At 41.7% G+C, this 27,204-nt stretch overlaps 1 protein-coding gene across 1 annotated transcript in view; it reads left to right on the plus strand.

Annotated features, from left to right (window-relative positions):
- TEX11 (testis expressed 11) overlaps nt 1-27,204 on the plus strand; it is a 1,226,647-nt gene that overhangs the window by 277,268 nt on the left and 922,175 nt on the right. The window contains exon 7 of the mRNA XM_044268992.1: nt 9,401-9,486. Within this exon, the coding sequence (XP_044124927.1) occupies nt 9,401-9,486 (86 nt within the window). The remainder of the gene's footprint in view (nt 1-9,400; nt 9,487-27,204) is intronic.

Genomic DNA, 27,204 nt, shown 5'->3' on the forward strand with positions numbered 1-27,204 from the left:
TCGGGGTGGCGGAAATCAATGAAGCAGAGTTCGGCCGATGTAAAATTCGGTTCTACTTGACAAAGTTGTTGCACAAGGTTGAACCAGTCGACATTGGTTGATCCGCTGTGATGATGTTTTACCGCAGGCACCGCTTGGGGCTGATATCAAACTCCTTTCTAAATAAGTTCGATGTGATAATCAAAAAAGTCCTTTTTGCAGAATTAGAAATAACGCACCAATAGCTGGGTCAAGTTCACACTAGACGCGTTTCGGAACAGCAGTTCCTTCCTCAGTAGACAAATGTGAAATGCTGAATGAAGACCAGCTGGTCATGTCTTTATATACCCTTGTTGGGCTTGGTACAATATCTTGTCTGGATTCTGGATCGTGCAGCCGCAAATAATTTGCAGATTGCACTCACCCAATCCGCTCCCTAAACATAGAAATGCTTAAATACATATGAAATAATTTATAGATCATAAATTTAAAATGAAAAGGAGGGAGAGGAGGGAAGGATGCAGGGGAAGTCAATGCGCTGCTATACAGCCCGGCATTGACTACCCGTGTAATCCAACCCACCTCCCCTATAGAAAGCTGAAGATTTCCATCTCTGAATTCAGTCCTAGAGGCATCAGAGATCCAAACTCAAAAATCTTCTTAGATTCTTGTCTGGACATTTTGGCTACAAAGTCACCCCCTCTCCAGTCTTGCTTGACCAATTTTATGGCAGAAAATCTAATCTTGCTGGGGTCTCCCGCATGATGTAATTTGAGGTGCTTTGATAAGGGATGTGCTTTTGACTGTTTTTTAATATTATTAATGTGTTCTGCAATCCTAGGCTTGAATACTGTTTTTGTGCGCCCTATGTACTGCTTTGGGCATGGGCATTGAATGATGTAAATAACTGCTTTGCTGTTACATGACAGAATTTCTTTGATTTCCCACTTAAAATTATTAGAGGTTGATGTTATCTCTTTTGTGTTCCTATCAAAGTGTGTCTGTCTACAGTTTTGGCAACAACCAAACCTGAAAAAACCTTTCAAGTTAGACCATGGAGTTGTCATTGATTTTATAAACTTCTTTCTTATCGTCGGAGCTACCTGGAGTCCCAAATTAGGGGCCCGGGTGTAGACAATTGGAGGGTGAGCCGGGAGTATAGAACCCAGAGTCTTGTCATCCTTTAATAGATGCCAATGTTTATGGACATTATTGTTTACCATCCTATAATCTTTATTGAATGGCAAAATTATTTTTGCTGTCATGTCTTCTTCTTGGGTAATATTAAATACTTGCTTGGGTTTAAAGAAAGAGGCTCTATCCAACTGTCTCACCCTTTGTATTGAATCCTCAAGTAGTCCATTAGGATACTCTTTCGTCAAGAATTGCACTTTCATGTGTTGTGCCTCTGCCTCAAATTGATCTTGTTCAGTGCAATTTTGTTTTAAGCGCCTGAACTGGCTAAAGGGAACATTTAAGAGCCACCTAGGGAGGTGGCAACTTGTGGTAAGGATAAAACTGTTTTTAGCTACATCCTTTTGGTACGTACTAAAGACAAAGGTTTCGTGTTTCTTATATATACGCAAATCTAGAAATTCTACTGTTTGTAGATCAATATTTGCTGTGAATTTCAAATTGAGCCCTTTTCATTAATTTCATCTATAAACTGCAACAGTGTTGCATGTGATCCTCCCCAAACTAACAGAATATCATCAGAATATCATCATGGGACCAGGTCCGCCCCAAGTTTAGGGGTGATGGTATCCTGTTCCCATGCTGCCATGAACAAGTTAGCATAACTCGGGGCGAACTTGGTACCCATGGTGGTGCCAGTGATTTGTAAATAATAACTAGACTCAAAATGAAAATAATTATGACTAAGTACAAAATTGATCCCATCCAGTATGAATTGAAGTTGTTCTGTGGCTAGAATGCTTTTCTGGGACAGAATTTTAGATACTGCTTGTATACCCTGACTATGATTGATGCTCGTATACAAGGAACTCACGTCCAGTGTGGCAAGTATCCAATTTGGATGACAGTACATATTTTCCAATAACGCAACCACTGTTGAAGTATCCCCAAGATATGAGGGAGTGTCCCCAAGATATGATTTTGCAGACAGACGCCAATATTGCAAACCAAGAGGTCACATCCATTTGGAGTACTCCTGTTATATAAATGTATGCGTGAGCTCCGCATTGTATGTATCTACAAACCGGATTCCAAAAAAGTTGGGACACTAAACAAATTGTGAATAAAAACTGAATGCAATGATGTGGAGATGGCAAATGTCAATATTTTATTTGTAATAGAACGTAGATGACAGATCAAACGTTTAATCCGAGTAAATGTATAATTTTAAAGGAAAAATACGTTGATTCAAATTTTCACGGTGTCAACAAATCCCAAAAAAGTTTGGACAAGTAGCAATAAGAGGCTGGAAAAAGTAAATTTGAGCATAACGAAGAGCTAGAAGACCAATTAACACTAATTAGGTCAATTGGCAACATGATTGGGTAAAAAAAGAGCTTCTCAGAGTGGCAGTGTCTCTCAGAAGCCAAGATGGGTAGAGGATCACCAATTCCCACAATGTTGCACAGAAAGATAGTGGAGCAATATCAGAAAGGTGTTACCCAGCAAAAAATTGCAAAGACTTTGCATCTATCATCATCAACTGTGCATAACATCATACGAAGATTCAGAGAATCTGGAACAATCTCTGTGCGTAAGGGTCAAGGCCGTAAAACCATACTGCATGCCCGTGATCTCCGGGCCCTTAAACGACACTGCACCACAAACAGGAATGCTACTGTAAAGGAAATCACAGAATGGGCTCAGGAATACTTCCAGAAACCATTGTCAGTGAACACAATCCACCGTGCCATCCGCCGTGGCCAGCTGAAACTCTTCAGTGCAAAGAAGAAGCCATTTCTAAGCAAGATCCACAAGCTCAGGCGTTTTCACTGGGCCATGGATCATTTAAAATGGAGTGTGGCAAAATGGAAGACTGTTCTGTGGTCAGACGAGTCACGATTCAAAGTTCTTTTTGGAAATATGGGACGCCATGTCATCCGGACCAAAGAGGACAAGGACAACCCAAGTTGTTATCAACGCTCAGTTCAGAAGCCTGCATCTCTGATGGTATGGGGTTGCATGAGTGCGTGTGGCATGGGCAGCTTGCATGTCTGGAAAGGCACCATCAATGCAGAAAAATATATTCAGGTTCTAGAACAACATATGCTCCCATCCAGACGTCATCTCTTTCAGGGAAGACCCTGCATTTTTCAACAAGATAATGCCAGACCACATTCTGCATCAATCACAACATCATGGCTGCGCAGGAGAAGGATCCGGGTACTGAAATGGCCAGTCTGCAGTCCAGATCTTTCACCTATAGAGAACATTTGGCGCATCATAAAGAGGAAGGTGCAACAAAAAAGGCCCAAGATGATTGAACAGTTAGAGGCCTGTATTAGACAAGAATGGGAGAGCATTCCTATTTCTAAACTTGAGAAACTGGTCTCCTCGGTCCCCAGACGTCTGTTGAGCGTTGTAAGAAGAAGGGGAGATGCCACACAGTGGTGAAAATGGCCTTGTCCCAACTTTTTGGGGATTTGTTGACACCATGAAATTCTGATTCAACATATTTTCCCCTTAAAATGGTACATTTTCTCAGTTTAAACTTTTGTTCCGTGATTTATGTTCTATTCTGAATAAAATATTAGAAGTTGGCACCTCCACATCATTGCATTCAGTTTTTATTCACGATTTGTATAGTGTCCCAACTTTTTTGGAATCCGGTTTGTATATATTCATGCTGATATGTTGACATGTAATTAGGTTATGTCTAATATTTTAACATTTTAGTGGGCAAATACATTTTTATGTATGCAAAAATACTGTGAGCCAGTCCAATTGTTTTATGTAATAATAAATAATCAAAAAGTCATATGTGCCCAAAAATGGTACCAATAAAAATGTCAACTCTAACTGCAAAAAACAAGCCCCTGCACAAGATGATCGGCAGAAAGATTTAAAAAATATGATATACAGAACATGGAGACACAAAAACGTATAAAAAAAAAAAAATATGCTTTATTAGGTAAAACTGAAGCAAACAAAGTAGACATATTTCATAATTGCATCCGTAACAACCTGCTCTATAAAAATAGCACATGATCTAACCTGTCAGATGAATGTTGTAAAAAATAAAAAGTAAAAACTGTGCCAAAACAGCAATTTTTACAGCGTTCACCTGAGGGGTTAGGTCATGTGACATTTTTATTGAGCAGATTGTTACGGACGTGGCAATACCTAATATCTATACTTTTTTATATAGTTAAGTTTTACACAATAATAGCATTTTTGAAACTAATAAAATGTTGTTTTAGGCTACTTTCACACTCGCGTTTGGTGCGGATCCGTCATAGAGCTGCACAGACAGATCCATTCAGGTAATACAACCGTATGCATCTGTTCAGAAAGGATCCGTTTGTATTAGCTTTAACATAGCAAGATGGATTGTGTCATAGAGAACTGATGCAATCTGATGCATTTTGAGCAGAACTTCTTCTATTCAGAATGCATTAGGGCAAAACTGATCCATTTTGGATGCTTGTGAGAGCCATGAACGGATCTCACAAACAGAAAGCTAAAACGCCAATGTGAAAGTAGCCTTAGTGTCTCCATAGTCTGAGAGCCATCGCTTTTTTATTCTTTGACTGATTGTATTAGGTAGGGTCTCATTTTTTGCAGGATGAGGTGACGGTTTGACTGGTACTATTTTGGGGGCATATGCCTTTTTGATCGCTTGGTGTTGCACTTTATGTGATGCTAGGCGACAAAAAATGGCTTTTTTTGGCACTGTTTTTATTGAATTTTTTTACGGTGTTCACCTCAGGGGTTAGCTCATGATATTTTTATATAGCAGGTTGTTACGGACGCGGCAATACCTAATATGTTAACTTTTTTATTTATTTCACTTTAACACAATAATAGCATTTTTGAAAGAAAAAAATTATGTTTTAGTGTCTCCATGTTCTGAGAGCTATATTTTTTTTATTTATTTTTTTGAGCGCATTTCTTATGAAGGGGCTAATTTTTTCTGGGATGAGGTGATTGTTTTATTGGTACCTTTTTGATCACTTGGTGATGTAAGGTGACAAAAATTGCTTTTTTTTATGGTGTTTATTGGATGGGTAGATCATGTGATATATTTAAAGAGCCGGTTGTTATGGACGCGGTGATACCTAATATGTATGTTTTTTCCTTTTTTCTATTTTTTTAATAATAAAATCAGAGGAAATGGGCTTTTTTTTTTACTTGAAACTTTTTTTTTTTTTTTTATATCCCACTCTGGGACTTCAACTTTTGGGGGTCTGGCCCCCTATGCAATGCATTACAATACATCTGTATTGTAATGCATTGCCTGTTAGTGTATTACACTGAGTAATACACTAACAGGTTGCCTAGGAGACGAGCCTGGGGCTGGATATCCTTGGCCCCCCTAGAAGGCAGGTCCCGATGCCATGCAAGGCATTGGGCAGCCTGTGCATGGCATCGGGCTGCCTTGTCACCCATCGGGTCCCAGCCACAGCAGCGCAGGGACCCGATGGGCTCCCTCACCCGCCGTATGCACCTTCTATGTCGAGGTCAGTGCTTGCCGCGGCATAGAAGGGGTTAATCTGCTGGCATCGGCTTTTACAGCGATGCCGGTGGATACAGCAGGGGCATAGCTATCAGGGACTGCCGGGCCCCTGTAGTGATCGGGCGCGCACAGCTCTGGTGCCTGCCCGATCACAATGACCTGGTTTTGCATCACAATCGCTGATGGAAATCGCTGACCAAAACACTGATGTGTGAATGAGGCATACAACTGCTGTTTTAATCCCCCACAGCGAATGTAATTTTACATTAAGACGGAGGGAAGGCATTAATAAGAACCTGTCACATTGAACATGGTGTCTGAGTTTCAGGCAGCATGTTATAGAGCAGGAGTAGCTGAGCAGATTGACATAATGACATATAGTTTTGTGGGAAAAGATTTAGTATGTTCTGTATTCCATTACTTTAAATTCCTTTTCATTCTGTGATACACAGAGAGCTGTCAATCACTGATAGGACCGCCTCCTTGGCTTCAAAGCCCAGAATGAGCAGGAATTTAAATTAATGATATACATATTATACTGAATGTTTTCCCATAAAAACAACCTATACCGTATTTTTGCCCTATAAGACACATCTGCCCCTAAGAGGCAACTAGGTTTTAGAGGAGGAAAATAAGAAAAATAATATTTTTCAGATGTCAGCTCAGACCCCCAATGTTAATCATATCTAAGCTCAGAGCCCCAATCAGATCCCCAAGGTCAGTCAGCCCACAATGTTAAGACCTCTAATCAGACCTCAGATCAGACCCCCAATGTTTATAAGACCCCCAATCAAACCTATGCTCTGATCCCCAGTGTTTAACCCCTTAAGGACCAGGCTCATTTTCACCTTAAGGACCAGGCCATTTTTTGCAAATCTGACCAGTGTCACTTTAAGTGCTCATAACTTTAAAACGCTTTGACTTACCCAGGCCGTTCTGAGATTGTTTTTTCTTCACATATTGTACTTCATGACACTGCTAAAATTGGGTCAAAAAAGTTTTTTTTTTTGCATAAAAAAATAAAATTTTTACCCAAAATTTGGAAAAATTAGCAAATTTCAAAGTTTCAGTTTCTCTACTTCTGTAATACATAGTAATACCCCCAAAAATTGTGATGACTTTACATTCCCCATATGTCTACTTCATGTTTGTAGCATTTTGGGAATGATATTTTATTTTTGGGGATGTTACAAGGCTTAGAAGTTTAGAAGCAAATTTTGAAATTTTTCAGAAATCTTCAAAATCCCACTTTTTATGGACCAGTTCAGGTTTGAAGTCATATTGTGAGGCTTAGATAATAGAAACCTCCCAAAAATGACCCCATTCTAGAAACTACACCCCTCAAGGTATTAAAAACTGTTTTTTCAAACTTTATTAACCCTTTAGGTCTTCCACAAGAGTTAATGGCAGATGGAGAAACAATTTTGAAATTTCTATTTTTTTGAAAATTTTCCAATATAATCTATTTTTTCCAGTTGTAAAACAAGGGTTAACTGCCAAACAACACTCAAAATGGGTTGCCCTGATTCTGTAGTTTGCAGAAACACACCATATGTGGTCGTAAACTACTGTTTGGCCGAACGGTAGCACATAGAAGGAGGGGAACACCATATGGGTTTTGGAAGGCAGATTTTGCAGGACTGGTTTTGTTTATACCATGTCCCATTTGAAGCCCCCTGTTGCACCCCTAGAATAGAAATTTCAAAAAAGTGACTCCATCTAAGAAAGTACACCCCTCAAGGTATTCAAAACTGGGTTTACAAACTTTGTTAACCCTTTAGGTGTTCCACAAGAGTTAATGGCAGATGGAGAAACAATTTAGAAATTTAAATTTTTTGGAAAATTTTCCAATATAATCAATTTTTTCCAGGAGTAAAACAATGGTTAACTGCCAAAAAACACTCAAAATGGGTTGCCCTGATTCTGTAGTTTGCAAAAACACCCCATATGTGGTCGTAAACTACTGTTTGGCCGAACGGTAGCACATAGAAGGAGGGGAACACCATATGGGTTTTGGAAGGCAGATTTTGCAGGACTGGTTTTGTTTATGCCATGTCCCATTTGAAGCCCCCTGTTGCACCCCTAGAATAGAAATTTCAAAAAAGTGACTCCATCGAAGAAAGTACACCCCTCAAGGTATTCAAAACTGATTTTACAAACGTTGTTCACCCTTTAGGTGTTCCACAAGAATTAATGGAAAATAGAGATACAATTTCAAAAGTTGTGGCAGATTTTCCATTTTAATATTTTTTTTTTCCAATTACAAAGCAAGGGTTAACAGCTAAACAAAACTCAATATTTAAGGCTCTGATTCTGTAGTTTACAGGAACACCCCATATGTGGTCGTAAACCGATGTACGGGCACACGGCAGGGCGTAGAATGAAAGGAATGCCATACGGTTTTTGGAAGGCAAATTTTGCTGGACTGATTTTTTGACACCATGTCCCATTTGAAGCCCCCCTGATGCACCCCTAGAGTAGAAACTCCAAAAAAGTGACCCCATTTTAGAAACTACAGAATAGGGTGGCAGTTTTGTTGGTACTATTTTAGGGTACATATGATTTTTGGTTGCTCTATATTACACTTTTTGTGAGGCAAGTTAACAAGAAATAGCTGTTTTGGCACAGTTTTTATTTTTTGTTATTTACAACATTCATCTGACAGGTTAGATCATGTGGTATTTTTATAGACCAGATTGTCAAGGATGCGGCAATACCTAATATGTATACTTTTTATTTATTTATGTAAGTTTTACACAATGATTTCATTTTTGAAACAAAAAAAATCATGTTTTAGTGTCTCCATATTCTGAGAGACATGTTTTTTTCAGTTTTTGAGCGATTATCTTACATAGGGTCAAATTTTTATGCGGGATGAGAACACAATTTTATTGGCACTATTTTGGGGTGCATATGACTTTTTTATCACTTGCTATTACACTTTTTGTGATGTAAGGTGACAAAAAATTGTTTATTTAGCACAGTTTTTATTTTTTACGGTGTTCATCTGAGGGGTTAGGTCATGTGATATTTTTATAGAGCCGGTCTATATGGACACGTCGATACCTAATATGTATACTTTTTTTAATTTATGTAAGTTTTACAGCTTTTTTAAAACAAAACAAATTTTGTTTTAGTGTCTCCATATTCTGAGCCATATTATTTTTTTTTTTGGGCGATTGTCTCAGGTAGGGGTGATTGTATACTTTTTTTTCCCCCTATTTTTAGGATCTACTCCTTTAAAATGCATTCCAATACTTTTGTATTGGAATGCATTGGCTGTATGAGTGATACCATGTGTATTACTTATACAGCATCCGGCCTGTGAGATCTAGGGGGCTGGATCTCATAGGCTTGTCACCGGAAGGCAGCGCAATGCCTTCCTTAGGCATCGCGCTGACTTCCATGCTCCACGGGGACCCGTGGATACATCGCGCTGACTACAGCTCCACGGGGACCCGATGGCACCTGCGCCCGCTGCCGCACCATTGAGAAGCCGCAAACCGCAGGTCTGAATTTCGGGCCCCCCCCCGCGCATTTAGCCAAACAGGCACCTTGTTCCGATCACCGCCCACCGGGTGGCGATGATCGGAAATACACATGACCAACCGGTACGTCATGTGTCCTTAAGTACCGGGACAACATGCCGTACCGGTACGTCATGTGTCCTAAAGAGGTTAAGGTAATGTAATATAAATCTCTTAGGCCATTAATCTATTTAGTACTTTGTTATACAGTACTGTTCATACAGGAAAATATTTTTGTTTGCAGGCTTCATACCTGTCTATACTGTGCTATAACTTTGGAGTAGAAATGTATGAAAAGAAGTTTTTTGATCAAAGTTCCTTTTGGTTAAGGTAATTGTGCATTAATTTTTCTTTTATAATTTTACAATCCTTATCTAGAGTCTAGCATCAGTTATAACTAGGGATGAGCAAATAGACTAAGGATGAAACATCCGAAGTCGATTCACATAAAACTTCATTCTAATACTGTACGGAGCAGGAGCCGAAGTCTCCGAAGTCGATTCGCTCATCCATAGTTATGACCTTATAAAGCTTAGGCTGTATTGAACTCGCTGCATGTGTCTCCCTTCCTGACCTACATAGCATTGATAGGATCGCATAGTATTATACTGATTTATGATGCTATGTAAGCCTTAGAGTTCTGGAATGTACATAATACTGTCAGTGTTACATTCCAGAACTCTAAGGGCTGTTTCACACGAGCGGATGCGGTGCGTGACATCCGCTGTGTGAATGACAGCCAAGACCCGATGCGGACAGCAGAAGCACGGAGCATTAACATGATTCATAATGCTCCGTGCCTCTCTGTGATCTCTTTACTACGAAATCACAGTGCCAACTTTATCTCACTGTGATTTCGTAGTAAAGAGATCACAGAGAGGCACGGAGCATTATGAATTATGTTAATGATCCGTGCTTCTGCTGTCTGCATCGGGTCTTGGCTGTCATTCACGCAGCGGATGTCACTCACGGCATCCGCTCGTGTGAAACAGCCCTAAGGCCTCTTTCACACGAGCTGATGCCTTGCGGGTAATCTGCTGTGTGAATGAGAGCTGAGCCCCTTTCCGACCAGCAGAGACATGGAGCATTAACATAATTAATAATGCTTGATGCCTTTCTGTGATATTTTTACTACAAAATCACATTGAGATAAAGTTGTTTTTGTAGTAAAAAGGTCACAGAGAGGCAAAGAGCATCATCAATCATGTTAATGCTCCGTGTCTCTGGCTTGGCACTCTTTCACGCAGTGGATTTTACTCACGGGATCCGATCGTTTTAAAGAAACCCTAAGGGTTACATAGCGGTCCTATCAGTGCTACGTAAGGCAGGATGGGAGCTCACACATTGAACTCGCTTGTATAAAACCAGCCTTAGGATTTTTGTTAATAATGAACATGCAGTATATTTTATTTAGGATTGCAATTCTTTGGGGGACATTTATTAACGTTTATACGCAACTTTTGGGGTATTTATGTAGCAGATTTTGCAGCAAAGGTGGCAAAATTTGCTCTTTTCCCACTCATGCCACTTTTGAAAAGTGGTGAAAAAGGGGGGGGGGGGGGCGGCGTGGGTGGGAGAGAGGGCAGAACGGCAGGCTCGTAGATTAAAGCATGCCGCGCAGTCAGTGGAAGCGCCAAAGTCAGGCTTGGACTGTCCCACAGGGGTACAAGTGAATCCCCTGGTGGGCCCCTGAGCAAGGTAGGCCCCTAGTCCCCCCCCCTTCCTTCACAAGTGGCACATAACACATAGACTTACTGCACTACATACATGTATTCAATGTACAGCACCTAAACCAGCCTATATTCATATAAAAGCATCTTGCTGCTGTGTGACCAGGTAATATTTGAATGTATGCGTACGGTGGGCCCCCAAAATAAATTTTACTGGTGGGCCTTAGACACCCCAGTCCGACACTGGCCAAAGTTATGTAGAGGCCGGGCCTCAGCATAATTTTGGCGCATCCACTGGCAGCGGAGAGGGATTTAGACCGGTGTCTAAATTGCCAGTCTTAATAAATGTCTCCCTTTGTGCTTAAAATTCCCATGTTGACCTTAAAACATGATTCTAAAACTACTCTGACTACATAGTTTGAGACAAAGAGGTATTTTTATTTTGTTAAGTAGCTACAATGCAAGAGGGGGGAGAGGCGCAGCGGCATGACGTAGCATCGGGCGTGCTGCGGTTCCCCCGCCCCCAACACTGGCTCCTGCTCCAGCCCCTGCCACAGCGCCGACATACCGTCTGTGTCGCGGCAGAGCTGCTCACACCCCTGTTGAGACGTCGCGGCATCTGTGGAGGTAGCCGGTCTTACCTCACGCCATACAGGATGCTGCCCCTGTGAGTTCGTCGAGTCAGCTTCAGCTTTAGAAGTCATGGGTCCATGCCTGTACCGGACTGTGCTGGAAACGGTGTGTAGCTCTGTACGCTGAGCCGTATCTCAGGCTCTGGAGGCTCCGTCTGCTTTAACTGGGCTGAGAACAGGTTCCCCCTTCCATCTGCTGCCTGATCTGCTGCGCTCTCCCTGGAATTATCATCTGCCCTCAGCCGCATTGAGAACGGTTGCCCTCATGGCCTGCTGCCCCACTTGTTGCCCTGAAGTTGCAGGGGCTATCTAGCTGTGAAGTTTTGCCCTGGGTGCTATACCGGTAAAGTCCGTTTTTTGCACCAGACGCCATTCCGCTATCCCTCCGACCCCTGAACCTCCAAGTTCCAGGCGACTACATCGGTCCACTGCCCAGCGACAAGCGACGGCCGCTGAATAACGTAGGTGTGAGTGCCTTACTCTAAAGTTATCCGTGATTCAGGAACTAGGAGACCAAGGACACGTAAGACCCCCTGCTTTTTTCGCCTGTATTATAAGACATTTCTGACTGTTTGTTTAGAAATACAGGGATTTGTGTATTTCCATGCTATATAAATTTCAAAAGCAACTTCGTAACAGGGTGGGGAAGGAAAATAAAAAAATAAAATAAAATATGGGTCCCAAACTACAAAATAGAAAGTCGGTGGGAACCTCCTCACCTAAAGGTGGCACGGGACGGAACACCATGTCGCAGCTAGATAAATATCTTAAATCTCCACCTCCACCAAGTAAGACGAGGAGTAATCAGAAACAGCAACCACAGATGGAGGAATATGATGAAACTGAAAATCCACTAAACAGGGTGGGGGAAAACAGGCCATCAGAAGCAGACGATCAGATGAGCAATATCGATCTCAAATTAGCGGGTATATTGGAGGCAGTTAAAACAACTAACCAATCATTAAATACCCTGACAACGACGGTGGCAGCAGTGCAGACTGACATCTCAGTAATCCGAGATGACTTAAATAAAATGAGGCAACTTATAAAAGAGTACGAAACGTTGACTACAGAATTACAAAAAGAAACCAATCAGATAAAAAAAGGGATTGAAATAGCAGAAAGGGACAATAAAGCATTGAAGGAAAAAATGGCGGATTTGGAGGATAGGTCCCGGAGAAGTAATCTCAAACTAGTGGGATTTCCGGAAGGAGTCGAAAGAGACGACCCCACAGGCTTCATCCAAAAATAGTTATTAGACAAAGTAATAACTGCAGACGCAGCTTCAACACATATAGTGGAGAGAGCACACCGTATTCCAATAAGAAAATTACCACCAGGGTCAGCACCAAGACCACTATTAATTAAAATAGTCTCCTCAAGAGACCGGGACAACATCCTCAGGTGGAAACGAGAGATACAGACAGTGAAATATAACGACGCTAATATAGAGATATACCCGGATTTTTCTAAAGCTACGCAAGACAAAAGAAGAGAATATAAAGATGTAAAGAAGAGACTGAGACAAGCCCAACTAAAATATTCCATGATGTATCCGGCGAAATTACGGGTTATCTATAAAGAAACAGTTCAATTCTTCTCCAATCCAAGTGACGCTGCTGATTGGATGGACTCTAAGGGCATTAAATAATTTCTTGCAGAAATACAGTGGGGAGCTGGGGGGGGTAAACGGTGGGGGGGGAGGGGGGATAACCTATAGTTAGAGACCTATGAGTCACATTCAGCAACTCGCAGGTCAGCACGGGAGTATGGGTAGGGGTGGGGGGGAAGGGAGGGTTTTTTCCGCGGGGGACAGTGAAGGCATTGAAGATGTGTTGTTGGGGGTGCCCCTTTCCTCCCGCTCTGCGCGGTCTTAAAATTAAAAAGATAAATAAAAAGATAAATAACTAAAAATGTCAAGAATATTGACATGGAATATTCGCGGTTTTGCAGATAAAATCAAGAGGTGTGTAGTGTTTGATCTAGTTTCTAGACATCTGCCGGCCATAGTGGCCTTGTTAGAAACACACCTATCAGGTGAAAAAGTGGCAGCGCTGGGCGGAAGGAGATGGGCCTCTCACGAATACCACTCCTGTTACTCCACATACTCCCGTGGAATTAGCGTTTACGTTCATAGACAGGTAGACTATGACCCAATAGAACAACTGATTGATCAAGAAGGTAGATATATTTTTCTTCACTGTTATTGGCAGGGTCAAATAAGTATCATTGCCTTTATATACATTCCACCTCCTTTCACAGTAAATGTGTTATGTAAATTGATGGATTATATTTCAACACGAGAGGATTGCCCGGTGCTGGTGGTGGGCGATTTCAACTCGGTCATGGACATAAAAATAGACAGGATATCCACCATAAATGACTACGAACAAAATGCCAGTTCAAGTACATTACTATTCAGAATGTGTAAGGAAATGGCATTGGTTGATATATGGCGATCTCTCTATGGAAATAAGCAAGTATTCTCTTGCTTCAGTAACACATATAGGTCCATGTCGCGAGTTGATCTGGCCCTCGCCAGCCTTGGGCTTATTAATAGGGTTAAAAAAATTCATTATGAAAGTCATGACATCTTCGATCACGCCCCGGTTATGATAATATTTGATAGCCATAAAAAATTAATCAAAAATAGGAATTTTAAACTCAACCCCCACTGGATGACATTGATAAGGGACATCGATAAGATAAATGAAGAAATAAAGCTCCAGTACATCAGTACTATTGCACACTATCTACAAAGACAGAGAACAGAACTGTTATAAATGTAACAAAGATAGAGGAGATTACAAACACCTATTGTGGGAATGTCCGGGGAAAAAAGATTACTGGATCAAAATATTTTGGAAACTACAGAACAGCTCCCCTATGAAATACGAAGCACGTGTTGAGTACGTGATCCTAGGTATGCTCCCAGAGATAGATAAAAACAAAACCGAGCAATTACTTTGGTTACGGGGCATCGCCTTAGCCAAAATAATAATAGTTAAAGGGGTTGTCCGGGTTCAGAGCTGAACTCGGACATACCGTTATTTTCACCCCGGCAGCCCCCCTGAGTCTAGCATCGGAGCATCTCATGGTCCGATACGCTCCCGTGCCCTGCGCTAGATCGCGCAGGGCACAGGCTCTTTTGTTTTTAATAACACACTGCCGGGCGGTAACTTCCGCCCATCAGTGCCGGTGACGTCACCGGGGTTCCTGTCAGCCCCATGGAGAGCCCGGTACGTCACCGGAACTCTGAAAAATGCCTTTGCCCTGCGCGATTTAGCGCAGGGCAAAGGAGAGCATCGGAGCATGAACTGCTCCGATGCTCATGTTAGGGGGGCTGCTGGGGTGAAAATGGAGGGCTGTCCAGGTTCAGCTCTGAACCTGGACAACCCCTTTAAGTACTGGGGCTCTACGAAATATCCAAATCTCCGGGAGTGGATGGAGTATATGAACAGGGTAAAGCAGTACGAATATAGTCTTGCCCAAACGGTGGGAAAGAAAGCAGCTTGGCTGCAGATCTGGGGCGATTGGAAATTACAACACTAGTTAATGACGGCAGCTCCGCGAAAAAAGGGGGTTGGAGGGGGGGATGGGAGGGTGAAGATAAGAGGGAGATTTGATATAAGATGAGATTATGCTGTATCACATTGTTATCTATAATGAATTAGAAGATTGTAATTTTCTACTTTTTGAAAAAAATTAATAAAGGAAAAAAATAAAAAGTTGCTACAATGCAATGAAGCAGGTGTCAGCAACCTCCAGCACTCCAGCTGTTGTGAAACTACATCTCCTAGCATGCTCCATTCACTTCTGTGGGAATTCTGAGAAGAGCAGCACAAATGTGCATGCTAGGAGTTGTAGTTTCATAACAGCTGGAGTGTCGGAGGTTGTCTACCCCTGAAATGAAGGGAATTAATATTCCATTAGTTAAATTCTTTTGAGCTGATTTTTTTTTACTTCCTGTCTGTTGCAATCGTCACGTTCTAAAAAGTGGATGGGATGCAGTGTGGTCTATGTGGCCTGACAAGTTAACCAGTTTTTGCACCAGAAAACTGGCAGCAGCAAGTATCTTCTTTCTGTTACTGCAGCATTGCAAGTGCAGCTTCCTCTTCAAGCAGGGGCGTAGCTATAGGGGGTGCAGAGGTTGCAGTCGCTACCGGGCCCAGGAGCCTGAGGGGGCCCAAAAACCCTTGTGCCATATAAGACACTGGCATTATAGAAAGTGCATGCTGGTCAATTTAGACCTCTGGCTAGAGGGAAGGGGCTAGGTCAAGAATTTGGCATGAGGGGGTGCCATTTCAATGTTTGCCTCTGGCAGCAGGAAGGCTATGTGCTCCCCTGCCCCTTGCCAACAAGCACTAAGGGAATGGGGGCCCAAGATGAAATCTTGCACCAGGGCCTGTGAGCCTTTAGCTACGTCCCTGTCTTCAAGATTACACTACGCCTCACTTGTCTTGGCAGTGCAGAGTAATTAAAAGTGCTAGTCCCATTCAAATTGCGCCACTGCTTCAAGCAAGACGACAGACAGTGTAATCTTGAAGAGGAATATGCTCTCTCATGAGCACATCTCCGCTTCAAACAGCTGATCGTGTGGGTGCCAGGAGTCGGACCCACACCGATTACATATTGATGATCTATCCTGAGAATAGGTTATTAATATGTACTGGCTGCACAATCCCTTTAATTTGAATACATTTTTTAACATTCTGTGTTTACTAGATTTTCAAAGCAAGAAAAACATAGGGCTACAAAAAGTAAAAATGGGCAGGAGACACACAAAACCATGCAATATCAAAACACAAACATGAAGGGCATGAGAGACATGTTTCCGTAAAAAAAATAGAGCATATCTCAATACAGTTATTTTATTAGAAAGCTATCAGTCATCTTAACCCCTTCCTGACACATGACGTAATAGTACGTCATGACGGCAGATGACTTGCCGCAATTTGACGCACTATTACGTCATGGTGATCGGATCGGCACCGGAGCTGTGCACGCCCAATCACTTCAGAAGATCCTTCTATCTTCATTCAGCAGGACCTGCGCTGACGTCACCATGTGGTGAGCGCGATTACGTCATCAAAGGTCCTTTTGCAGGTCCTGAAAGAAGAAGAAAGAAGACGATGTTGGCTGCGCGAACAAGTGGATGAGGTGAGTTATTTTATTTATTTATTTTTTAACCCCTCAATGCACATTTTAGTAAGCATTCTGTATTAAGAATGCTATTATTTTCCTTTATAACCATGTTATAAGGAAAATAATAAAATGAATAGAAAACATAACCCAAAAACGAACTTCAGTGAAGAAGTCCAGGTTCGGGTCTGGGTACCACATTCACACGCACTCACGTGGAAAAAACTGAACATCGGAATGCAATCGCAGTCAAAACTGACTGCAATTGTGTTCCTACTCGTGTGGTTTTCCCGCAATGCACACGCGACGCATTCCGAGCAAATCGGGGACACCCATGTGAAAGAGGCCTTACAGCAGTTTACCACCACATGTGGGGTGTTTCTGTAAACTGCAGAATCAGTGTAATAGATATTAAGTTTTGTTTGGCTGTTAACCCTTGATGTGTTACAGTAAAAAATTTATCAAAATGGAAAATCTGCCCAAAAAAGTTAAATTTTTAAATTTAATCTCAATTTTCCTTTAATTCTTGTGGAACACCTAAAGGGTTAACAAAGTTTATAAAATCAGTTTTGAATAGATTGATGGGTTTAGTTTCTAAAATTGGGTCATTTATGGGTTGTTTCTACTTTGTAATCCCCACAAAGGGACTTCAGAACTGAACTGGTCCTTAAAGGGAACCTTTCACCAGTTTTATGGTGTCCTAACTAAGGGCAACATAAATAAGTGACTGATTCTTTTAGCAAAATGCTGGGTCACTTTCTTTAATTGACCCAGTCAATCTGCCAACATCTTGTATTGAAAAGCTCCAGCTGATAATGATGAGTCAGGAATATTTATGAGCTCCTGACTCTCCCCGCCCACCTGCTGCTGAATGACAGTTTGTTTCCATATGAATCAGCAGCAGGTGGGCAGGGGAGTGGCTATAGCTCTGAATTAAATATACGCTGGACTCAATGACATCACGCAGGACTCACATCAGCTCGTTAGCAGGTGGCATGCGGCATCTTTGTGTGTATGTTATGAGGTAACCATCTGTCACACCAGTAAGTGAATACAGCTAAGGTACTTCTTAGTAGTTAATGATTACATATAATTAGTTAGATTATAATCAAATATCCACATGACAGGTTCCCTTTAAAAAGTAGGTTTAGAAAATTTTAACATTGCTTCTAAAATTCTAACCTTCTAATGTCCTAAACAAATAAAATGACATTTACAAAATGATGCCAACATAAAGTAGACACATGGGGAATGTTAAGTAATAAATATTTTATGAGGTATCAATTTTTGCTTTAATAGCAGAGAAATACAAATTTTGAAAATTGCAATTTTTTTCTCTCCGCATTTTTGGTAAATTTAGGATTTTTTCATAAATAAAGGTGAGATATATTGAATCAAATTTATGACTGTCACAAACTACAATGTGTCATGAGAAAACAATCTCAGAATGGCTTGAATAAGTAAAAGTGTTCCAACGTTATAACCACATAAAGTGACACATGTCAAATTTGCAAAAACTGGCCCGGGGTAGAATGGGTTAATCCTTTCAGGATTGGGCGACTTTCCTTTTTTAAATTTTTGTTTTTTATCCCAGCCGTCTCAAACCCATAACTTCTTTTTATTTTTCCATTTACTCAGCCGTATGAAAGCTTGTTTATGGCGGGACAATTAGTACTTTTTAATGGCTCCATTTACGATGCATACAATGTAGTGGGAAGTGGGGCAAAAAAATGTAAATGCTGTGGAGTTCTTAAAACAGAAACACAATTCCACCACAGTTTTATAGGTTTCATTTTTACAGGGAGGTATCATACAGTATCGTACTGACCCAGAGAATAAAAGTGCATTTTAATATTGAAAAAATAATAAAAAATTTGGATTTGGTGTTTGGAGCTGTGTGAGGGCTCATTTTTTGTAGGATGATCTGTACTTTTCATTGATACCATTTTGTGGTGTGTATGACTTTTTGATAACTTTTTATAAATTTTTGGTGGGAGGTGAAGAGATCAAAACCCAGCAAATCAGACAATTTTACTTTTTTTCCGTTTCACCATTTGCCATATGTTCATATGTTAATAGTATGGAAATTTTCATGTGGCGATGCCCATGTTTATTATTATAACCTCTTCAGGACACATGACGTACCTGTACGGCCTGTTGTCCTGGTACTTAAGGACACATGACGTACCGGTACGTCATGTGTATTTCTGATCACCGCTGCCCGACGGGCGTTGATCGGAACAAGGTGCCTGCTCAAATCATAAAGTGACACTGGTCAGATTTGCAAAAAATGTCCTGGTCCTTAAGGTGAAATAAGGCTGTGTCCTTAAGGAGTTAATTGTTTATATATTTTTATTTTTGTGAAAGTAAAGGTGATTTTCAATTTTTATATATTTTTTTCTTTATTTTTTCTTTAAAAAACAAAAACATTTTAATAGTTTTCCTTTGGAACTTGAACAAGCAATCATTAGATTGATTGCTTCTCTCATGGACCCCAATGCATTTCCATTGCAGTCTATAGGGATTACACTATGTTCTTATGGGCGCCATAGGAACCTATGTGCGGCAGCCTCAGATCATTCAGGAGGACGAGGCTGCTGCACACACCATCCGGCTCCCCTAATGCTTGCTATAGGAAGTTGGTGCATGGCCACGAGGGGGCTGCCTGTTTTGTCCTCCCAGATGCAGTGGGTATCGTTGATCTCATACATTAGTCCTGGATGCCTGCTGTTTAAAACTTTTTTCTGATACCCATAGCTTTTTTATTTTTCACCGACAGAGCTGTGCGTAAGCTAATATTTTTTCAGGGAGAGCTTAAGTTTTTATTGATACTATTTTGGAATACATGGGACTTTTTGATCATTTTTTAAATTCAATTTCTGGGGGTCGACAAGGCGACCCAAAAATGGCAATTTCAAGCACTTTTTTTTATATTTTGGTTTCAAAAATCATTTATTGAAAATTATAGCAATAGAAATACTTCAATACATTATTACAGTCTGTATAGAAAAAAGTAATATAGGCAATGCCAAAAGTTATTAGAAATACAACTGAGATCACTCCAGTAACACAGAGTAAATAGTCCTGCATAGCACACATCTATCAAATTGCAATGTGAAGGTGTATCTTAGATCCACAGAATTTGCTGAAGACAACCAAGGTTCCCAAATCTTCCCAAAATTGGCTAGTGAGTCAGTTCTTATCGCCGTCAATCGTTTGCACAAGAGTATTTTATTAACCCTGTTTAGGACAGCCTGGAAGCTGAGTGAAGATGTACGCCACTTGAAAGCTACATGAATTCTCGCTGCCAATAAAATAAATTGCGACAATTTAAATCTGGGGAACGTTAACCATGAAGTCTTGTCGCCTAATAGACAAAGTGAGAGTGTGGTGGGGTAATTACAGCCCAGGGTCGTCGTGATCAAAGTACAAATCTGATCCCAGAATTGCCTAACCACTGCACAGTTCCACCAGATGTGTAGCATTGTGCCGTCCATGTCACATCCTTTGAAGCATTTAGGGGATAACTCTGGGTATATACGATGCAACCTGGACGGCACCATGTACGTTCTGTGCAAAATTTTTATAGAGGTTTCTGCCAGTGTGACCTGCCATGAGCCTTTCGTAAGCGTTTGGGAGCGCTGATGCCACCTAGATATGGAAGATTCCATACCCATGTCACTTTCCCACGCTAGCATATACGGCAGTTTTACCCCTTCTGGATGAATGTTGAGCAGTCCATAAATTCTGGACAAAAGCCCCTGTTTATATGGGGAGTAAGCCATCATTCTTTCAAAAGGGGCAAATTCTAGTATTTGGGTGGATTTCTTCAATGACTGTAGAAAGGAGAATATCCTATTAACATTGGAGTGTTCTCCTGTGGAAGGGGGGGGGGGGTGTTTGTCTACAAAATCATCCATTGATTCCAGTTTTCCCCGTCGCAGGAATTTATGTAGGGAACAGAGGTTTTTGTTGGTCCACCAAGTAAAAGCGGTGTGTTGCAGATCCGGGAGAAACATTGGGTTACCAAATATAAGTGTCAATAGGGATGGTGTAGATTGCAATTTATATTTAAATCGAACTGATCTCCAGAGGAGTAATGAGTAATGTAATAAGAGGGATTTAGTGCGGATGATTGGTGGTAACGAGGGTTCTGTCCATAGCAAAGAAGTCCAAGTATAGGGTGCCATGTGTGACATCTCTAGTGTGACCCAAAGTGGCTGATTCTTCCTTTCTAAATGTGTTAAGAACAGCTGGGCCAGTCTTGCTGCCCTATAATATTTCAGCAAATCTGGAACTGATAGTCCCCCCTGTACTTTAGGGATGCGTGGTCTCTTGTTAGCCCATTAACCTCATAATGTCCTTCTGTAAGGACTTTAAGTCGGTGGAGGGAACAGGGACTGGAAGCGTCCTAAACAAGTATAAAAGTCTCGGAAGGACTACCATTTTGATTATATGTATCATGCCTACCCATGAGACCGGTAGAGAGCCCCAAGAATTCAAATCATGTTTGATTTTACGGTACATCGGAGGAAAATAAGTTCTATATACCAGGCCAATTTTGGTTGGTAGCAGCGTCCCTAGGTATGAAATATAATGTAGCTTGTGTTGAAAAGGGAAATTTCGTAGCAATAGTTCCTTCATTTGTGGAAGGATATTACAGAGGAGTAGTTCCGACTTGCTATGATTAATTTTAAGGCCAGACACCTCTGAAAAGGGTTGCAATAGATTCAGCAGAGTTGGGAAGGACATTATGGGATTAGTAACGGACATTAGTAAGTCGTCAGCAAATAAGTTAAATTTATATTCCGTCCCTTCTACAGTTAATCCTGTGATATCAGGGCTGCTTCTAATATGGATGCCCAAGGGTTTTATTGCCATGGCAAATAGGGATGGGGATAAGGGGCATCCCTGTCGTGTACCTCTGCATATCCGTATAGGGGATGGGCAGGAGGTGGGGAGTTTAAGGTGTGCCTCAGGGCAAGAATATAAAGAACTTATTGCAGCGAAAAACGGGCCATCCACTCCCATTCTATATAGGACTTTGTGGAGGTACTCCCATGTTACCGATTCGAAGGCTTTTTCTATGTTTAAAGACAACAGTGCTAAAGGGGTAGTTTTCCTAATAGCTTCTTGGATGAGATTCAAAACCTTCCTAATATTGTCAGGGGCTTCTCGTCCAGGTATAAACCCTACCTGGTCTTTGTGTATAAGATCTGGCAAAATGTTTAATCAACGGGCCAAGATGGATGTAAATATTTTGTTATCTAGATTAAGAAGGGTCTGTAGTTGGATGGGTGCAGAGGATCCTTTTTGGGTTTAGGGATAACTGTAATATTGGCCTGTAGAAATTCTGCTGGGGGTGTATGACCTTGTAGCAGGAGGTTACAATAATTTGAAATATGCGTGGAGAGCAAAGGGGCGAATTTTTTATAGTATAGCGCCGAAAAACCATTCCAGCCGGGGGCTTTACCTATCTTCAAGTTGTTTATAGTATACACAACTTCGTCACTGGATATCGGTCTAACTAGTTCTAATGAGGTTTCAGGGGTTATCCGGGGAATAGACACAGATGTTAAGAAGTCCTGAATGTGGGAGTCGGAGGGAGTGCTGGGAGTAGAGTATAGTTTCTGGTAAAAGGTGCGAAATGTGTGGTCTATAGTGTCTGGATTAGAGGTAAGTTGGCCCGAACTCGTACGCAACTGAAAGACCTGGTTTATTTTCTGTTTTGCCTTAAGCTGGGAGGCTAGCATCTTATCGGGTTTGTTTGTGTATCTATAGTAGTAGGATGTTGTCCAACGTAGGGCTTTCTCTGTATTATTAGAAAGGATAGCATTCAATTGCAATTTAGTGTCTTTAATGGCCTTCAGGAGATATAGAGAGGGAGATCTCTGATGGGGCCGTACCAGTCTTTCAAGTTTAGCCTCCAAGGCTCTTTGGGCTTCTGTACGTTGTCGCTTCATGCGTGAGGCTACACTGATAAGTTTTCCCCTCATAAATGCCTTGTGGGCTAGCCACACTATCATAGGGTCAGATTCAGAGGTAACATTATCCGCAAAAAAAAAAATGAATGTCTTTTTGGAGCTGGTCAACTAGTCAGGGGCGTGTCAATAAGGACTCATTCTCCACACATAAGCCGAAGTAGTACGGTCAGCTATAGCTATTTCGGTCAAAACGATGTCATGGTCCGACCAGGAGGAGAGGATGTCTAGAGTATGAAACGTAGGGGAGAAGCATCGTGGAGGTGAATATCATGTCAATGCGTGTGTATAACTGATGTATAGGTGAGTAATATGTGTAAGTCCTTTGTGGTCCATTATGTTCCCTCCACGTGTCAGCTATAGCTAATGACTCTAAGACCTTTCGAATCTTGGCCTTGAGCGTGGGCGTGGCTGGGTAGAAGGGGACGAGCGGTCCAATACAGGGTTAATAGTGAGGTTAAAGTCCCCACGCCAAATGATCTTGTGATATGTGAGGGATTCAATAATGGTTCCCATCTCCCCCAGGAACGAAATTGGTCTTCATTAGGGGCATATACATTGACAAGAGATAGTGTTTCCTCCCTGTATGTCCCCAACAAAATAACATATATCCCATTAGGGTCAATGATTGATTGCATCACTGACATCGGGAAATAATTTTTTAGCAACGTTATCACACCCCTGCTTTTTGATTGGTAGGTAGATGATAAATACCTGGAGTACTGTGAGTGAAAAAATTTCGGGTGGGACCCGGGTGTATAGTGCGATTCCTGTAGACAAAGGACGTCAGGTTTATGCTTCAGATACACAGCAAATACTGTCTTCCATTTTCTAGGCGAGTTCAAGCCCCGCACATTATGAGATAATATTTTATACATTACCGATGTAGTATGAGAAGCTCACGTGTGCGCTAATGTAGGAGCCGTCCTCTATCTCATGAATCTCCACCTTCACCCCTTCACATATATGTAGGACTTTATCAATGCTGCAAATTGGGTGATCTCTAGAACAGGAATTATAAAACAAAATGTTTAACAGTAAAACAGATACATAAACTGCATAGTATGACGAAAGCTGAACCAAGTCAGCACATGATGGCGGGTTGGGTGAGAGGAAGTATTGCCCAGAAATGGCGCGAACCTCCAACTCCATCAATCGTTTTACATGAGGCAACATGAAAGTCCCCTAAGCCGAATCCCTGATATACGACTCCAAAAGTCAGTAGAATAAAGCAACTACTAAAAAGCTTGCAGAAAAACAAAACATTGAAAAAGAGGGCAACACTTGCGTCTCAATATGTCAATGGCACATAAATGTCGGCCCATCAAGGAGATCGTGGCACCCTGGCCTCAGCAGTTCAGGTTCGCAGTGGCTGATGTGGTTGCTACCGTGGTCCAGATCCTAGCTAGTCTTTGAGGCTTGGCAGCTGCCTCCAGTCCGTCCCGGTGGTCATGCTGTATTCCCACTCGCTGCAGGGTCTCCAAACCCTCCGATAGCGATCGGACTGTGTGGTTCCGAGAGTTGAGCTGAAATGACAGGGCGAAAGGTAAGCCCCATCTGTACTTCACTTGTGCCTTCTGCAGTGCCTGTGTCACCGGCCTCAACTCTCGGCGTCGACGGAGGGTAGAGGGTGCAAGGTCCGCATACAGGTGCACAGATGGAGGTAGGCCCGGTAACTCTGGGGTATTTCTGGCTGCGGTCAGGACCAGGTCTCTGACTTCAGGGTGATGGAATTTCAGGACCATGTTCCTTGGTAGGTCATTCGAGCGGTGTTTCCCCAAAGCCCTGTGGACCCTGTCCATTTTCAGGCGATTTTGCTCCGCTTGCGGCAGGAGGGCCGTAAATAAGGTTGTCATGGTGGTTTGTAAGTCCAGATATGATTCGGGCAGACCCCTTACACGGAGGTTTCCTCTGCGGGATCAGTTTCCAAGGAATCGGTTTATCTTGAGTTCCAGCGCCTCCAGTTGCGCCGCATGCGAATTGATGCCTTCTCTGTCGGTGCCTAATGCGTCCGCAATATCACGAGTGCGGGTCTCTAGCTCGGAGACCTGTTGCCCCAAATCCTGGATTTGACGTGTAAACTCCGCCACTGCCTGTGAAAGTTCTGTACGAAACAGAGTAGCTATGTTAGCATAGAGTTCTGTCTGGCCTTGTTGTTGGCCTTGTGGCTCCTGCATGCAGCCGCTGTTAGTGGAGCAGGCGGGGCTACCTGGAACTGGAGAGGAATCCGCCATTGCAGAGTGCCCAGTATTTCTGAAAAGTTCAGGTAAAGTCGGTGATGGCACCAGTGTGCTCATCGGTTTCGACTTCCCTCTGTTGCGGGACATTCTCAGGTTGTCGGGCACCAAGTTTGAAGGCTTGTGGAGCCGTTGAAACGGCGCTTGATAAGGGATTAGTTCGGCTCGCGGCACGGAGCTCAGAGAAGCATGTCCTCCTCCCCAGGCTGCACGCATGTGCCCACCTTTTTAGATATTTTAATGGAATAAGTAGTTAGATGATAGATCTGTGCTTTTCCTTGAATATACATATATACATTATTGGACTATAAGACACACAATCTTGCTAAAAACTGTTTTATAGTCCGCAGGCACAGTGTTTATGTAATAGTCCGATGTCTTATTTATCAGCAGGGCCCCTGCGCACTATTTCAGCACTTGAGTGCTTGCTGGGGCTAAAGTAAAGCCAGAGATATTGTTCTGGTTGTGTTCTAAATCAAAACATTATCTCCAATACATCCGGGGATGTAACTGTAAGAAATATGGTCGAGATAGCAGATGAAAGTGAAAGCAGGTTTCCACTGCTTTCACTCCCGACCCAATTTCTAACAGCTATATTCCCTGATAGAGTTGATCACTGATTAATTAGACTATCAGCTTTCAAGCAAGACCAGAATCATGTCTACGGCTGCTCCCAATCCGGAGATATGAGTGGTTAAAGCAGCCCTCCCCCTTCAGCTGTTTGTGACTTAAGCCAGCTGGAAAGAGGTTAATGCGATTCCCCCCCCCCATGAGAAATGTTCCTCATATTCTAGGGACTTATGGGGCGTGACCCAAAAAGCAAAGGGTGGCCCCATGGTGTTTATATACAGATAGATGGATAGATAATGTATGATAGATAGACATATTGTGTAATGCCTGATGAAGGGACACTCCGCTTCATTAAATCACCAGGGAAGTAAAAAAAAACAAAAATTGGGTTATTTAAACCTGGGTTACGTCTTATAGTCCAAGAATACAGTGTGTGCATATATATCGTAGGAATATTTTTATTGATATAATTTTTGTGTCCATTTGACTTTTTGGTAATCTTCTGTTAAATTTTTGGGAGGCGAGGTGATTAAGAACACTAATTCTGGCATTGATAAATAATGTGATATCTTAATATTTCAGACAGATGAAACAATACCAATTCAATTTTTCCTTTTTTAACCCCTTAGTGACCTCCGTAAAAAGGCGTATGGATGGTCACTAAGGGGCTTTAGGCTGGGTTGCCGCTTTTTAACATGAGAGCCGTGGTCCTGCTCTAACAGCCCGGACCGGCAGGAGTGCCGATCCTGGCTGTTTAATGATTTACATGCCGCCGGCAATGGCGCTTCTGTCTCCCATTGGCACCCTGCAAATGCGATCGCAGGGTGCCTCAGCAGGCTGTTCATGTCAAAATTAACACATTTATTAAATAAAAATGCAAGTTAAAAAAAAATCTTTTTTTTCATTGACAATACGCTTTTCAATGGATTTTTTTTTTAAAATAAAAATAAAATCTTCCCATATGTTTGATATCACCATGTCCATAATGACCCGGACTACTCCATACATTCCTTAGCAGATGATGATGTACATGTATCCTCATTAGTTGCTAAGATGCTAATAAAGTCCCCCTTAACATAACATTTCTGGGCCTCCCACAAGGGTCGAGTCAAGAGAGTAGTAACCAAACCAGAGTTAGTTATAAAGTAAAAGTATAATTTTTGCTGTATCTCTTTTTACACAAAAGGGTGGAGTTCAGTCTCCAGTGCCAAGACCTTAAAGGGTATTGGAAGGAGAACAGAGCATAGTCCAACAGTGAGGAAGTTAGTATATCCACCCTAAGGTAATAGTCACTCACAAACAAATAGTCAATGCTGGAAAATCCATGATTAAATGAATAATCAGAGTAGTCATACTCACTTTGGTGTAAGACTCCACACATTTACCAGCTGTTATAATTGTAAAAAAACATTTCTGTATTATCGTGAAATCAGAAAGTTTGGTAAAGAATAGACTTAACACTACTTAGGAGCATAAACTGTTTACTATACTAAACTATTATAATATATACATATATATATAAAGCTATACTAAGATAAAGTATTGTAACAGTCACCAAGAGCTGTGCGGACAAATGGGCAGGCTCCATTGACCAGTACCCAACATGGCACTTGGCCGACGCCCATATAATACAAAGAGAGGTCATGGTAGCAAGACATCTTACCCTGATGATGTCTTCAATGGAGCTGAGCTCTTTGTTCCAAAACTAAGTGGTTTCTACTCTCCTGGCCCCTCCTAGCCCCCCCCCCCCTAAAGTTTAGTACACATGTACAGTTACCTCATAGTGCAGAAATGTGGCCAGTTATAGACATCACTA

The sequence above is a fragment of the Bufo gargarizans genome, chromosome 9 (genome assembly GCF_014858855.1).
Source record: "Bufo gargarizans isolate SCDJY-AF-19 chromosome 9, ASM1485885v1, whole genome shotgun sequence".
Taxonomy (NCBI): Eukaryota; Metazoa; Chordata; class Amphibia; order Anura; family Bufonidae; genus Bufo; species Bufo gargarizans.